This window comes from Lygodium microphyllum, chromosome 4, assembly GCF_053477565.2.
Source record: "Lygodium microphyllum isolate KBCC chromosome 4, Lygodium_microphyllum_v1.1.10, whole genome shotgun sequence".
NCBI lineage: Eukaryota > Viridiplantae > Streptophyta > Polypodiopsida > Schizaeales > Lygodiaceae > Lygodium > Lygodium microphyllum.
Genome location: NC_141138.1, coordinates 19,811,840 through 19,827,076, shown reverse-complemented (window position 1 = coordinate 19,827,076; position 15,237 = coordinate 19,811,840). Strand labels below are relative to the sequence as shown.

The following is a 15,237-nucleotide window of genomic DNA, read 5'->3' as shown; positions in this document are numbered from 1 at the left end:
GAATGAACTTTTAACCCATTTAAACCCAAAATCGGGTTAATGCAGCTTCATACGCACTGTCCATTGTGTAATCATAAATCCATAACTTTTATCGGAATGCAATGAAACTCTGCACACATTTTTTTCCAAATAATAATAATTTGAGCTCTTGGCCACCTAATGAGCGCACTTGTGAAGTTTGGTCACATTCTAGTAGGAAAGTGGCTCCAGATGCCAGACTTGGGACCAAGGGTTTGCAAGTTTTTTTTTTTCAAAAAAATAATTTGGGCTCCTGGCCACCTAATGAGCGTGCATGCATTCCGATACACTTTAGTATTTTAAAATGTATCCCACCTCAAAATTATAGATGGATTGATAATCAATAAATCAACATCGCAACTACTGGCCCTTAGAAACTTCGCACCACATAGACTATACAGAGGCATCAGAAGTAAATTATGCAACAAGGAATCGTAAATTTTTGCATGTTTTTCCTATTGAAATTGACAGTACTAGCAAAAACTGTAAGTAAGAGTTGAAAATACAGCGAAGATGTACAGTCAAAGTTGAGAGCGATGGACAAGATAAAAATTTAATTCATATTTTAAGGGCACGTACAACAATTTTGCACTGGGACATAGTCATATATCCAATGGACGAGAAGAACACAATGTCAAAAAAGATAACATTACAAACTGTGATCATTTCATCGGAACGAATGCATCCTTCCTACTTGAAGATTTCTTACAAGTTTGAAGTCCTTGGGAGTTACAGTGATGTGCTTCGCATGTATAACACAATGCTGAGTATCAATCATCAAGTCGACTAAAAAGGTCTCTGTAGCATACTATAGAGCATGGAGACATTCTTTTGTGAAGCAATCAGGTCTATCCTAACCTTATGCCAAAAACCGCCTCCTGCTTTCTGTGCAGTAGAGGTCTTGCACAATCTCACGAACAAGTCTCGAGAAGCTCGCCTTCAGAATGATGAGATCAAAAGAGCGTTGATACCTCTTCATTTCTCTCAAGGCCACTGTACCTGGCTTCCACTTGCGTTTCTTATGGAGATGCTAAGGACGACCCTTATGAGGGTGGCTTGAGAAAACTGGGTTAGGTTGAGAAGGGAGCACATCTGAGCTAGTAGATGCTCTAAGGGGCTGAACACGATATGGAGCTCTGAGCAAAAGCTTGTTTACAACTGTCTTAGGCCTAGCCATCTTTCTTGCACAAGAGATGTGAGAACTCAATGAACAAGATAGAAAGTGAAACTCTCTTTTATATAACTATAAACTGTAAGACTCATTCACATAGATGCACACTCTCTCTTTCTCTCTTAAACTATGAATTGCATTCACACTGAACACATTGTTCATCTTACTATCTTAGCTCTCTTCGAACCCATTCGCTACCTTGTCGAAGCCTTGTTTCTAGCCACTTAGCATTGTTTTCTTTGGCACTTGAGGCTTCATAACATACTCTTTTAGTGACACGACGTGATTCCATCATGTTTGCATCTGATTCATCAATACTTTCATTTGCTCTCTTTAACGAGAGTTTAGATTCATCCACTACTATAATCCTATACCACCAAGATAGCAATTGGATCATTGGATTGCTACTATTCACCCCTCCACCATGATCGGTTTTTCTTTGGTATGCACCACACGCTATCCAATGTGAATTTTCCATCCCTTGTGTGGACCAAACTTCGATACTTCCCTTTTATGCAAAGTATGGCCCATGTGCCTCAAGGATATGCTACAAAGACACATATCATACATGAGTAAAACTATGCTCAATAGTTTATACAATTCATGCAATTTTAAAATATTAACTTAGTACGCACCATGTAATGTGTGATAGAGCTTTTGCCCCACGCTTCCACCATGTTTTCGTAGAAGTTATACATAGCATCGATAAATTCTTGCTTCTCTTCATTGTTAAATACCATCTTGTGAAGTAAGGGAGCCAATTTGTTCAAACTTATCCAAACCTTATCTTTGACCAACCTTGTTTTTCCTCCATTACTTCGATCAAGAACTACAGAATGTAACTTTTTCCACCCATCGTAGTCCTACGGTCTACGAACCATGACATTCCCTTCCTCATTGATGGGTATTGAGAGAAACTTCCTAGCCTTATCTCCTCCAAAGCAAGGCTTTTTTAGCAAGTTATCAAATTTTCCTAATCTCTTCTCATCTTTCTCAATCATCACTTGATGCTTATGTAGCCCAACTTTTGATAGCACTCGCTCCACATTCTTACACGTTGCAATGGCTTCTTTTTCTAGTTGCATCCTATAAGAAAAGAAAATGTATTCATATACAAATTTCTCCATGATTCAAACAAAAGCATGTAATGAACAAATGTGAATATGATCCAATGGAATGTTGAAGATGGGCTTCCAAGTGGGAACTTCTCTATTACGCGCCGGTGCAGCACTTGTCCCCCTTTGCCAGTTCTTCTTTCCATCCTTTCCTTCCACCCTCTCTGTCAAGCAATATAGGTATGGATTCTTTGTATTTGCACCATTGGAGATTCCAAACATACATTTTAACGTTTTCAAGTCTCTTGCAAGATGACATTCAACCAAGTATTGACCATATCCTTCAACCGAGAGCATCTCACCATATTCCTAATGATTGATTATACTTGGAATGCTTTTGTGCGGAAAGAATAGCTACAGCACCTCAAATATTTCCTTAGGAACTTCAAATGCAGCGAGCTACCACACATGGTGCTCGGATTTAATACTAGGATTCTTCTTATCGAATTGTAAAGCTCTATTCATCAAAGTTACACTAACTCTTTCAAGTTTTACTCCTTTGACAATCTCACTTTCATCCAATTTTATAACAAACTGCAATATACTGTTACATTCCTCAACAGACATATTATAGTATATTATCATTACTGAATGAACCTTGTATAAATCTAAATAGTAATTGTTGAGTTCAATAAACTTCACCTCATATGCATTTTTAATCCCAACCTTTAGTATTTCCATGCATTGAACATGCATGGGATCTTTTATTAGCTTCAAAACCTTTGTATTTCATTTACGCTCCTATGTTACCTTGATGTTTATCTTTCTTAGATCGTTCAATTGTGCCTTTGCCTCGTCATATGAGATACCAATATCATGGATAGTGTCCTACATTGAAATAATTTGATTGTTTTGTTGAGCTATAGTGTCATTCAACTGTACCACTTGTCCTATGAGCTGTTGTATATGAAGTTGATGTGCAGCAATCACATCATGACAATTTTTTATGGTTTCTTGGCAAGTTGTAAATACTTTGAATGCTTGATCATTGAGCCGCCTAGTGGAACCAAGCAACCCATTTTCACCCTCGCACACATACTTTAGCAAATTTGTGATTCCTGAGAAAGTTGGAGGCCTATTGTTTAAGGGGTCAATTAGATAGATTTCCCCATCAACCCACAAGTCCATATGTTTCAATCCCATTTGCTTGTAACTCTGCAAAACCTAAGGGTTGACATTGGTACGCTGGATTCTTTTGAATAATGGGACGTATTCAATCTCTACCTCAATATGCAACTCCTTCTTTCCTATATTCATTTTACTATTAATAGAACCGGGAAGTCTACTTGGTTGTCCCAAGAGATAGAGTGGAGATGCACAGAGAAACACATAAAGGTGTCAAGGAAAAGGACAGTGTAAGTAATTCACTCTATTAATGAAACTTACATAAACGCAAAGAAGAGGTCACAATATAGCCATGAGAGAGTATAGATATGGAAAAAAATAGCTCAGAGAGTAGGGATGTCCAAGACTTTTCGTATTTTAGACATTTCTATTTTACCTCCAAAAACATTTCCAAAAAACACGAAATTTGACCACTTGGTTTGTTTTTTTACCAAACTCTAAAATTTAAAAAATCCCCAAAATATCTTAAAATGAACTTTCGAAATTTCATTTTCTTTGTTCTCGATTAAAAAATCAATAGCCTCGTATCTACTAATCATTTTGCATTGAAAACAAAGCACCACACTCCCGTAACTAACTCCCTTTTTAATATAAAATTTGATTGAAAAGACTTCTTGAATTAGGAGAGAGAAGGAATCTGAGTATATCTTTGCAGATAATATAGAAAAGGCAAAACGAGATTGCAAAAGTGGAGAGAGAAGAGGATTATTTTACTATTTTTCTCTCTCTTTTCCTTGTTTTAAGAAGGAGAAAGGGGGGGGGGGGGGGGGGGGGGGGGGGGGGGCTAAAATGCCCATTTGTGAGTTCATTTTTTTCTTAATGCTCATCTACATACATGCATGCATCCTTTTCTAAAAACTAAAGAGTGGTACTCTCATATACTCCATATGCCAAATCCTGCACTTTTTGCCACAATGTCCCTCTAATCCTCATAATAGTAGTTGATCTCCTTAATCTCTTGAGACAAAGCTAGTGTAGTCCTTGAAATCTCATGTATAGCTAATCACTCATGTCGTGGCTTGGTGCTAGCCTCTATGAACCCAAAGGTTGGCTACTTCAATCAAAGTAGCTATCTCCAAGATGCAATTAGCTTAGCAATTTGAAATCATTTCCCTAATAGCACCACCCACGCACCCATAGAGACTTCAAAATTTTTAAGAGCAATAATGTTATCAAAATAGGATTGAAGGTCTTGAGTTTAGTTTTTATCCATAGCACTCAAGAAAGAACAATCAAAACACTGCGTTTTGCAGCCTAGGGAAAGCATCAAGTCAACTAAGAAAATCTCACAACATATTCTTCAACCAAACACCAACATACGTTCATACAACATGCCATGAGTAACCTCACCCATCAATCTTCACATTACAAAGTGTTAATTTCATTGTAAACTACAAAAGCATCTCAATACTTTGTGAAGTCACTTTTTAAAAAATCAAACTTTCCAACCTTGTTATGCAGCTACCAAAATCATCTAAATCACCCACTTCTTCAAACATCACCGAATCTTCAAACCATGACTAGTGGCCACCTTCAAGAATGCCTTCATGATGCACATGCAAGCCGCCCTCATATCACATACACATGCTTTCCTTCGAACCCACTGGCCAACCCTCCATTCTCACCGCGATTAGGACTAGTAACACTGGAACAAGGGGCAATTATGATGTACAAAGACAAACATGGCGGCAACTTCCAAGTATAATTCACACAGTCGTCGTCCCCACTCCAACCAACACGTCGACTTATCTCTCCATCATGGCGACCACCAACTCCCCTACATTAATTAGGCAAGCAATGCAATCCATCCATCCATTAATATGCTATCATCTCACCTCCAGAAAACACAGTCTACGTCCTCCCAAGCTGGGGATATCCATACCACCTCTCTCCTCCACACATAGCTCCAACCTCATGACGATTCATGAACCCGCCGTCAAATTTGCACTCCAATCCCATCTATATATTTCACATGCTTCTCCCCCCAAACAACACTGGAGAGCATTATAAATTGCCAACTACCTTTCGCTTTTCTAGCGTTCTTTTCCAAGCTTTCTTTTTTATTTCCAACTCCATGCTACTCGAACTCTTACAATTTTCTAAATTTATCAATCATTGTATCATATTGGCTTCTTCTGGTTTGAGTAAACTCCACTATGCCTTGGTTATGTTTTCATGCCCCAACATAATGGAGATATCCAAGTATGTCTTAATTTGGAGCACCTAATCCAAATCTACATAAAGTTCAACATTTTGGGACTAATCTTGTGATGATTAAGCCCTTCGAACCATGCAAATGCAAACACTTTAACATCCACAACCTGCTTACATGTGACAACATAAAACAATGGATCCCTCAATAGGCACAATTTGCATGCTAGCTTTTGCCAACTTTGCTTCACCTAGATAAATTTCCACCTTATTTAGGGTAGGTCTGCACCAAAACGCATGACAACATTCATTGTTTTGTCTTGGCTTTTTTCCTCAAAAATATATATTTTTGTATTTCCTTGGGTGTCATCATTTGGAGACTCCTTCACCTCCTCTATACCTTTCCACCTTGAAAGCCTTAAGAGGAATTTCTAGACTTTCAAGTTTCCACTTCCCTCCCAAGAGGTGTTGCTGAATATTCATGTACACTAAAAAGGCATGTGTAGTTATAGCTTCACATCCCCATGAAATATTATTGCAAAGAACAAATAACAATCGCACAAGCTATTAGGAAAAATCCTTATCTAACCATTCAAAACCCACCAAAAATAAAAAATGTTAGCTCTTATTTTTCTAGCATTAAATGGAACTCTTCTTTTTGAGATCTATCAAATGCCCAAAATTGAAAAAATCTAATCAATTTTTCATGGCATCTTATTTAGTTGATATTGACAACTCCTGGTTTCAAATAAAAATCATCAAATATTAACTAAACAAGCTAGATGCACCATAAAGTAAATGGATGATGGCACCTTGATAATTAACTGCACTAAAGTAAAGGGTGTGCCAATTTAAAAATAATATTCATAACAATCACACTCCACTCACATAACTATCGTCAAATATTATCATTCGCCCATGTCAATATGCTAACTTACAAAGGTAACTCAAGCATAAAACTCACTTCAAATCATCCCCATATAGAATCAAGCTTAGTCAAGATTAACACTTAAGGAAATGATAGGAATGTGTTGGACAAATTTCAACCTTGTACAACCTTCATACTCAAAGATATTGCAAAACACATCATCCTTTTCAACCCATGCTTCACACATGTTGAGTATCGATGTTATAGAATCAAAGTGTACCTCTGAGTCTTATTGAGCAAAATTTTCTTATCACAATCCTAAACTTGTGGCGTTAGCCACCCCAATAATGGTAATAAGAGCCAACTATTTTAACAACTTTATAAACATATCAAAGTTCCTTTGGGATGAATATAGTTCAAAAACCACACTTTGTGTTCATCTCCTCTATTTAGCTTCAATCTTAAATCTTCATGACACCTTTATTCTCATCTTGTATTTTGGAATGCTGCTACTCAAATCCAAGTCTTCATATTAGTTCCTCTTCTGGAGGCAATGCTCTTAAACTCCTCATTGTCACTTTGTTAAAGTTGTACCACCATTAACTACTTCTTCAACATCAACCTTTCACCTCTCTCCATGAAACCAATGGTTGCTAATCCCTTCCTTACTCTCCTCTTTAAGACTACAAATGTGGAATTGACTAATGGAATTAGCCGTAATATGAGTTTTGTGCGTCAAAGGCTAGTAGAAATCATACTCTTGAAACAATTGTTTCAAGATCCAAGGGCTTAGATTTGGCAATTGACTTGGTTGCAAAAGAAATATAGTCACCTCTACAAGATGGTTCAAGGCACATCAACTAAAATAATGACATGGAAAAATGTTACTTGGGTCACAAACACAAACCCAACTTCTATTTATAAGGATGTTCCATTCAATTATTCTCTCACCCTTCTTATTCACTCTTTAAGTAGAATCACCACACTAAATTTATCACATTTGTTAAAGCATTGTCACTAATGAGAGCTTATAACCAACACCATTGGTATGGCTCATTTGAACCACAAATTGTGGTCATGCTACAAGTTTTACTAGAATATGCATTGGAGTATCTCTAAGGCTTAGACAATATTGTGGTCATGCTACAAGTTTTACTAGAATATGCATTGGAGTATCTCTAAGTCTTAGACAATATTGTGCACACTCTACTGGAGATGGTGGGAGAGTACAAGGTTCAAAGACTATTAGGATATGTTTTGTAGTTTCTCAAAGCAAGGACAATATCGTGTACACTCCATGGGAGATGGTGAGAGAGTACAAGAAGGTTCAGAGCCTATTAGGAGATGCTTTTCCCAAGATCTAGGATTTTTAGAAGCGAATATATATTACATTTGAGGATGGACTGCAAAGGGATTGAGCTCACACACCCATATAACTCAACCCATAGACAAACCGCTACGCCAGAACCTAATTGGCAGATCTGGGATATTTACTTGATCTTTCATTTAGGATTACACATGGTATGGCAATATATAAACATGGTTCTCTCTCTTAAAAATTGTGTACATTCGACGAGTTTGAGAGTGTGTTTCAATTCAATTTTCCTCAATTAACATGAGGTTATTTTTAAAGACTTGACTAAGAAAAATTAGGCAAACCACCACCTCAACAAACCTAATACAATTTTCATGGCTCTCTCTCTCTCTCTCTCTCTCTCTCTCTCTCTCTCTCTCTCTCTCTCTCTCATGATTTTTTTCTCCTTGTTTACTTATCTATAAAATTTGCCCCTGGAGATGACTGCTCCATATAATTTAAATGTAACTTGGTTTACAGCATCACGTAAGCATGGTCCGGGCCTTTTTAGGCAGTTGACAAATAGACAATTATGCATTGGACATGGCCTTTTATGATTTATCGCTCTCTTTTTGTGTCGAAGAAAAATTGTCCTCTTCAGAACAGCAGCGGCTAGCCTACTGCTTTCGATTTGATGTAGACGTGGGATGGGGACCGTCGGCCCCTGGCACGCACGCGTACTTCTCAACACCGCGCCTTCAAAGGCTTTAAAAAATGGCCAGAGAAACAATTCTTTTCACCCGACGAGACAGTCAAAGCGCTCTCTCTCTCTCTCTCTCTCTCTCTCTCTCTCTCTCAATGCAGTAAGAGGGGCTCCCTGCTTATGTCTGAGTACACACGCAGCCTCGCATTGCTTGCCTGTACAAAAAAAACACAAAGAGTCTAAATCATTTGGCACCCTGCATGCTGATTGTAACGTTGGCACTCTAATAATAAAAAGTTCCGAAGAGCAAAACAACCAGCTTGAGAAGTAGAGACCAACAGATACGGAACATAATGGAATGGACGGAGCTCACTTGCTTCCCTTACTTCTTTTAGCTCACAAGAACTTTCCATTGTGTGAAACTCTATCTTCTTAATGCGACCAACGAGCTACAGCTCAGTCAGAAGGATGGGTGCGTGAGTAATGGACAGTCTCAAGGGGTAAAACCTTGTCGACTGAACAAAGACTAGAAAGGCCAAAACAACAACAATCAAGAGAACCCAACTGTGAATCCAGCAATCATATCATTGAAACCAAAACATATATAGAGACGGCACTAACTTGTGGGCTGACTGTTTGAAAGGTGTTGTAAGTTGCTGTGTCGTGAGTACGCACATTGGTTGGAAAACAAGAAAAACATAATTTTGCCTTTACCTCTTCAAGGTGCAGAGTTTGGGATGACGGGAAAATCCGTGTTATTCACATGAATTACTGGAATTTTTAGATATTTTCCCATTGTTAGAAAGTGTGTGTTTTGCGGCTTTCCTAGTGTCAACATCAACTCCCATACTTGCAGTCTCCTAAGTCCTAGTGTCAACATCATCTCCCATACTTGCAGTCTCATAAGCCTGTTGCAGTAGGGGATGGAGTGTCTGGGGGTGTCTCCATCTCCCACTGCAGCAGGCTAGAGAGTCTCCATCCCCCACTGCAGCAAGCTAGGTGTGTTGTAGCACCCTTGCAAAAGCTCATGATATTGTCAGAAATCTCAGACCTTGAAAACTTTGGATTCCTATGTGAGAAAATATCTACTTCTTCCATATAGACTACAGGCAGTGTTGAATGCAAATAATTATTCATTCAACCACAAGAAACAAGACCCATACTTCTTTATCCCAATCAGCTGCTCGGATAATTGTCCCAAGTGAGAGAACCTGCACTGCAGGACCGCATATTACTCCAATCCATAATCCCTAAATCAGCATTGCAAAACATTGTTAAACAACAATATAATATGGAGCAGAGGTAACTCTTTAAATTGTTCAGAGAATCGGCATCATATGACCATGTACCATTGTGTACATTACCTTGGCTTCCAGATTGGTTTTGAAACCCAAGAGAGCTCCTACAGGAAGACCTACAATGTAGAAGGAGCCAAGATTTATGAATGCACCTAGCCTTTGCCAACCACATCCTCTCACAGCCCCTGTGTTTCACAGAAACTGCTTAGTAACCATGAACCAAGTGATTCATCCATGTTGGAAAATATGTGATTGCATTAGCGTGTGCCAGAGTTGATTTTTAAAATCTTGATCTATACCTGAGAGGACTGCCTGTAAGCTGTCCAAGATGCATGAGACAGCAAGAAGAGGTAATATAGCCGCCACACTCTTGATAACCTCATAGTCACTACTGTAAACTCGTCCCAACACATTCCGCAGTGAGAGCACCATTATTGACACGAAGCAAGCTTGCATTACATCAAGCATCATGGCAACTCGGACTGCTGCCCTGGCTTGTTGCGGACGGCCTGCTCCCAACTCATTGGATATTCTTGTGCTGAATTTAATTCCACATAATCCAAAACGGTTACTTCACTTAGGAGACTTGCTGTTTGCACACACATTGCAAGGAGCAACCATTTGATTCATTCAACACCAATTTACATCTATGAGAAAGACTACAATGAATACAATACGTGCATGCATAGACAGAGATCGCTTACGTTGCATGTTTCCCTAAGCTAGGAACCAGAAAGGCTAAAGCTAGATGTTTATGAAAGGACACAGTTAATAATACTAACCTTGCTGCAGCACCCAGGCCAAATGGAACCATGAACGTTAAGTTGGCAGTGTTCAGACTGTGGCAGAGAACTTCTAACAAGTGAGAAAAGTTCCACAAATCCCACATTCAAATGTCTTCTTGTACTCTGTGTGTACTTTAGTAATTGACAAACCATATTGAGAGAGTTGATGCCTGGAGCTCAGGATCTGGTAGCAAGCCCGACAGCAAAACCAAGATTTCATAGCACCACCACTCTAAACTGCCACCAGCACACCAATTGCTTAGGCTTCAACATGCAAACCTTTTGAAGTTGAGATATGCAGATCAGATTGCCAACTTTGAGCTCAACCCATACACTCCCAAAAACTTCACTTTCAGCTGACTGAGAATTGGGAGCAAGTAATGAAAGCAGCTACGGGACTTCCATAATGGCCTTATACAACAGTCTGCCAAATATCCTTTGTAGAGTCTTATGCGTGCAATTAAATGTGGAAAAAAAAAAAAAAAAAAAAAAAAACATTGCAGACCAAGCACACAGTCCACCGTGGACTAAGAAACATACACTTACTACATGTTTAGACTCTTCAATCTTATTCCAGCTTTTGACAGCTGAAATAGAAGTTTTCTTACCAGACCATGGCAGCTGATGGTATTGCCAGTTTGATATAGCTCTTCATGTGCCTGAAAGCCTCCCAAGACAAGGGTGCCCTGGTTTTTTGACAGCGAGTGGAGAACCTAACATAGAATGACAGAAGCGCCACGTTGATCCAGCCAGACACACTTGCCGAAATCGCAGCTCCTTTGCTCCCTAAGCCTGTTTTGTAAACCAGTAACCAACATAGAGGCACATGACACAGTATGCCAGCGCAGGAACAAGCAACCATTGGGACAACAAGACTTTGTGTTTGCAAAAACCTCGTAAGTTGCTGAACCGAAGCATATGCAAATAGCAGGGGTATCAACCAAGCTGCATATTGACCGGCTTCCTTTGAGATATTTGCCTCTTGTCCAAGAGCCAGTAAGATCTTATTCATGTTAGCATAAACAAAAGACATGGCTATGGCAGTTACATTGGAAACAAGAAGCCCACTCTGCAAGTATATCCCAAGCATACGATACTGTTTTGCTCCATAAGCCTGCCCACACAACGTTTCCAGGCCACTGGCCAAACCCATCTGATTGGGCACAGACTTATATCAGACTACGACTGATATTTCTCAACAAAAGCTGTTTCAAATGCACAGAAACCTTAAGCCAAAATAATCCTACTATCACAAGAACTTTTAGACAGATTCTCACTATAATTCCCATGTTGTGAATTACGACAACGTGATGAGCTTCTGTGAGGGAAGGACCACATACCTGGCTAGGTGCGGTTGGGGGCAGGAGGCTGCCAGCTCGAGCTAGGTATGTGGTGCCTCCTGAGCAGAAGCTCATGATGTTGAACAATACAGGGGAAAACAAGGGATTCCCACATGGGAAAATGTCAAAAACTTCTTGTGTATAAATGAAGCACTTAAGGCAGGAAGCAACAAACTGTTCCCTTCAGTAAACGTAGCTAGAGAATGATAGCAACAGAAACATAGAGCATGTAGAGGCAAGCACAAGGAGCCCTTCTTACCATGAGGCACATGCCTGTGACATTGGTGACAGAGACAGCTATGGAGGAGCTGGAGAGAGCAAGCTCACCAAGATGGCCCACAAACATGATGGAGATGAGCTGAATGGCCATCTGAAGGAGGTTAACGACGACCATGGGGCCTGCTAACTGGCACTGCAGGTTCACCTCCTCCCACTGCATCCATTGATGCCAGCTGGCTGGTTTATCGCCATGGGTAATGTTGTTATCAGTGGTGGCTGCTGATGACGGGACCGCTGCTGCAGACTTATTAGGCCCCGGGACTGGGAGAGAATCCTGATCCTCAGAGTTCATGTCTGCGAGGAATGATCGTCTCTCTCTCTCTCTCTTTCTCTCTCTCTCACTCGGCTGCTTCACTCAGTGTTCTAGGCAACGGACGTGTTTTTATATCCTCATAGAATATAGAATATGGATTCATGGTCTCCGTTCTGTCTTCCAGAGGAAGTTCGATCGATGTGAAATGGTATTTGTATTAGATTCGTATGTATGTATGTATGTATGTATGTATGTATGAGCTTCCACCGTTCTCGTCCATTTATAAATTCTGGAGAGATGGGAAAGATCTAGCAAGCCTTCCTTTTTCGTTGCGGGCGTTGCGTTGATTTTTGGGAGAAACAGTCGTGCGGGACTCTCTCTCTCTCTCTCACCCCCCTTTTCTGTTGATTTGGGGGGCCTTTTTCTCAGTCCTTTTCCAGTTTCCTTCGATGCATCCGACGTGACACCAGCGCACTTTCTCACACCCCCAAGGGTCGATAATCTTCTATCCCACCAAGCCTCAACGTGTTTCGCATGATGCTTTACTTACATGTTTTTTCTTATAATACCATTATTTACACGTTCAGCTATTGATTGTATTTTACTTATTTATTTATTTTTCTAATTTTCTTATTTTTTCCTTGTTAAAAAGAAAACAACACACTTTTTTGCCATGTTTATGCTTTTCAAACATTAAAAACACAATCTACACTCCAACACGCATATGGCACTCCTCTTTTAAATAGCTGCACACGGTACTGTGCTTCTCATTGCTCATTGATGTATGTGCTTCTCGCTACTCCTTCATTGCTCACCTTCTCGATGCTGGTTGTAAGGTTAATCATTGTCATTGAACTTGATCGTGGTTTTGTGTGTGAGACAATCAAGAGCTCTAGAGAGCCACGTCGTTGAACTTGATCGTCGTTTTGTCGTTTCGAAGTCATCCTTTTGGGTCTTTGTTAAAAAGAAAACAACACACTTTTTCACTATGTTTATGCTTTCCAAACATTAAAAACGCACCATGCACTCCAACACCCATATGGCACTGCTCTTCCCCCATAATTATAAAATAACAAAGAGACCTGTGCCAACTCTTTAGCATGCTACTTGTATAGCATGTTTGTGTATTCTTTTTTGTTACTACTTCACTTTTACAACCTTATAAGTTCAATCTCAAACAAAATGTGTTTTTTTTTTTAAAGACAAACATAGGAAACACCACATCTTAGGCTTTGAATAAGCAATATTTTGTTTTTTCCATTTTTTGTTTGTAAGATACTCTTGATCAATAGAATGTGCCAAGTCGTACCACAAATTCCTAAAATGACATCTAATTAGCTCCAAAAACTCGTTCATGTGTTTCATGCTTTTAAAGAGATGTCATTTCATTTTGCTTAGTTGTACTTGAAGCATATGAGTTAAGATGTAACAATCCATTCAATCATGGAATCATACTATTCTAACACATAAATATACATTTTTATGTTAATAGGATACACAATAGTAATGGACTCCATGCAAATACCAAATCATAGTTCCTTATTACGGTCTTCTAGGGAAGGGGAAACTATGGCTTCTAGAAAAACAACACTTAAATCATATGCTAGAAGTTGGTATGATGATATACACAAATTTGAATTATCTTGGGCAACAAAATGTGCAAGCATCATTGGCACACTAGCAATGTGTTCAACTTGTGGAGTAGTCAAGATGCATCATCAAACTATAGCCTCACAAACAAGTAATGCATATACAAAGAAAATGTAAGTTACAACAGCTTTGTAAAGCACTATCTTGATTCTTGCATGCCAACAACATGCAATTGACATCATAGTGGCAAGATGTGCACCATGTCGTGCAAATAAAGGCCAAAACCAAGTAGTGGCCCCATTGCTAGACTACATATAAAGGATTCAACATGCTAAACTGCTACAACTACATCTTCTAAGCATCATTGATGTCTCCATGTTAGTCTCCAAAATGACATTGGAAATCACAAATGGAATATTGGATCGACGATCGATTCTTAACAATATTTAGTCTGTTGGAATGATGAATTGTTTTCTCATCCCTCCATTAGACTTGACAAAATCTACTATCGCTGATGTATTCACATTTAATATCATGCATAATTCAGTTATCCAAAAATACAATATAATAACAGAACATGAACATCCAAAGATAAGTCTTTGCATCCTTAGTAAGCAATCAATTGAGAGGACTCTAAAACAACATCATGAAAGATCCCCATTTGATCCAATGTTACAAACAAAAAATGAAGTAGCTTATACTTTGCTTGATAACATAGTCAAGCCTCGAGCATTTCAAAAGGTTGATCAACATGAGTTTACATGCATAATGGTTCGGGAAAATAGCTAGCTTCTACAAAGAATAACAGCATTCAAAACACACAGCTTACCTGCAAGCAACAGGCTCATCTTGCCTAGATATCACGTTGGATAATGCGCTATTCCCATACCTCTTTCTACTTGGATGTAGTACATACAATGGTAACATGTATCTTGTGAAAGAGCATAGTTGCATCTAGAAAAAGTGTGCACAAGAGGGAGATAGAAGCTCAAAGTACGAGAAAAAAATCTTTTTTACTAAGTTGCTCAATGTACAACTTGGGTACACTCTATCTCAACTTTGATAGTGACCCATAGGCTATTTATATAGCCTCTACCTAGTTAGGGTTAGGGTTTCCCTTGCACTTTAGGATATTTACACCTATCTGCCCCCATATACCCTTGCTTACCGCGGGTTCCTATGCCTATCTTCTAACACCCCCCCTCAATGCCAGGGTGGCATTAGATTACAAAGCATGTAAGATGTCT

General features: G+C 39.2%; 1 protein-coding gene across 7 annotated transcripts; it reads right to left on the bottom strand.

The window, feature by feature from the left end:
• Positions 1-6,854: 6,854 nt before the first annotated feature.
• Positions 6,855-12,610, bottom strand: LOC148036850 (protein DETOXIFICATION 16-like). Of its 7 annotated transcripts, none has more exons than XM_087675771.1 (9): positions 12,196-12,610; positions 11,577-11,681; positions 11,137-11,320; positions 10,679-10,765; positions 10,526-10,582; positions 10,043-10,281; positions 9,810-9,928; positions 9,609-9,695; positions 6,855-8,660 (listed from the first exon to the last, which is right to left on the bottom strand). In XM_087675771.1, the coding sequence occupies exons 1-9, from the start codon at positions 12,437-12,439 to the stop codon at positions 8,598-8,600; spliced, it is 1,185 nt and encodes a 394-aa protein (XP_087531897.1). In that variant the 5' UTR covers positions 12,440-12,610; the 3' UTR covers positions 6,855-8,597. The 7 variants fall into 7 exon arrangements, with proteins under 7 accessions (XP_087531897.1, XP_087531892.1, XP_087531890.1 ...); XM_087675766.1 differs by having other exon boundaries at positions 6,858-8,660; positions 11,137-11,473; XM_087675764.1 differs by adding an exon at positions 11,869-11,954 and having other exon boundaries at positions 6,862-8,660; positions 11,137-11,681; positions 12,196-12,604.
• Between the last annotated feature and the right edge of the window lie 2,627 nt (positions 12,611-15,237).

Bases quoted from the DNA above. Each gene is read 5' to 3' on its own strand.
- LOC148036850 (XM_087675764.1), bottom strand. From the start codon at position 12,439: ATGAACTCTGAGGATCAGGATTCTCTCCCAGTCCCGGGGCCTAATAAG. The intron at 11,682-11,868 runs GTATGTGGTCCT...GTGCCCAATCAG, and splicing joins CCCCAACCGCACCTAGCCAG to ATGGGTTTGGCCAGTGGCCT. The intron at 9,696-9,809 runs GTAATGTACACA...ATGCTGATTTAG, and splicing joins AAACCAATCTGGAAGCCAAG to GGATTATGGATTGGAGTAAT.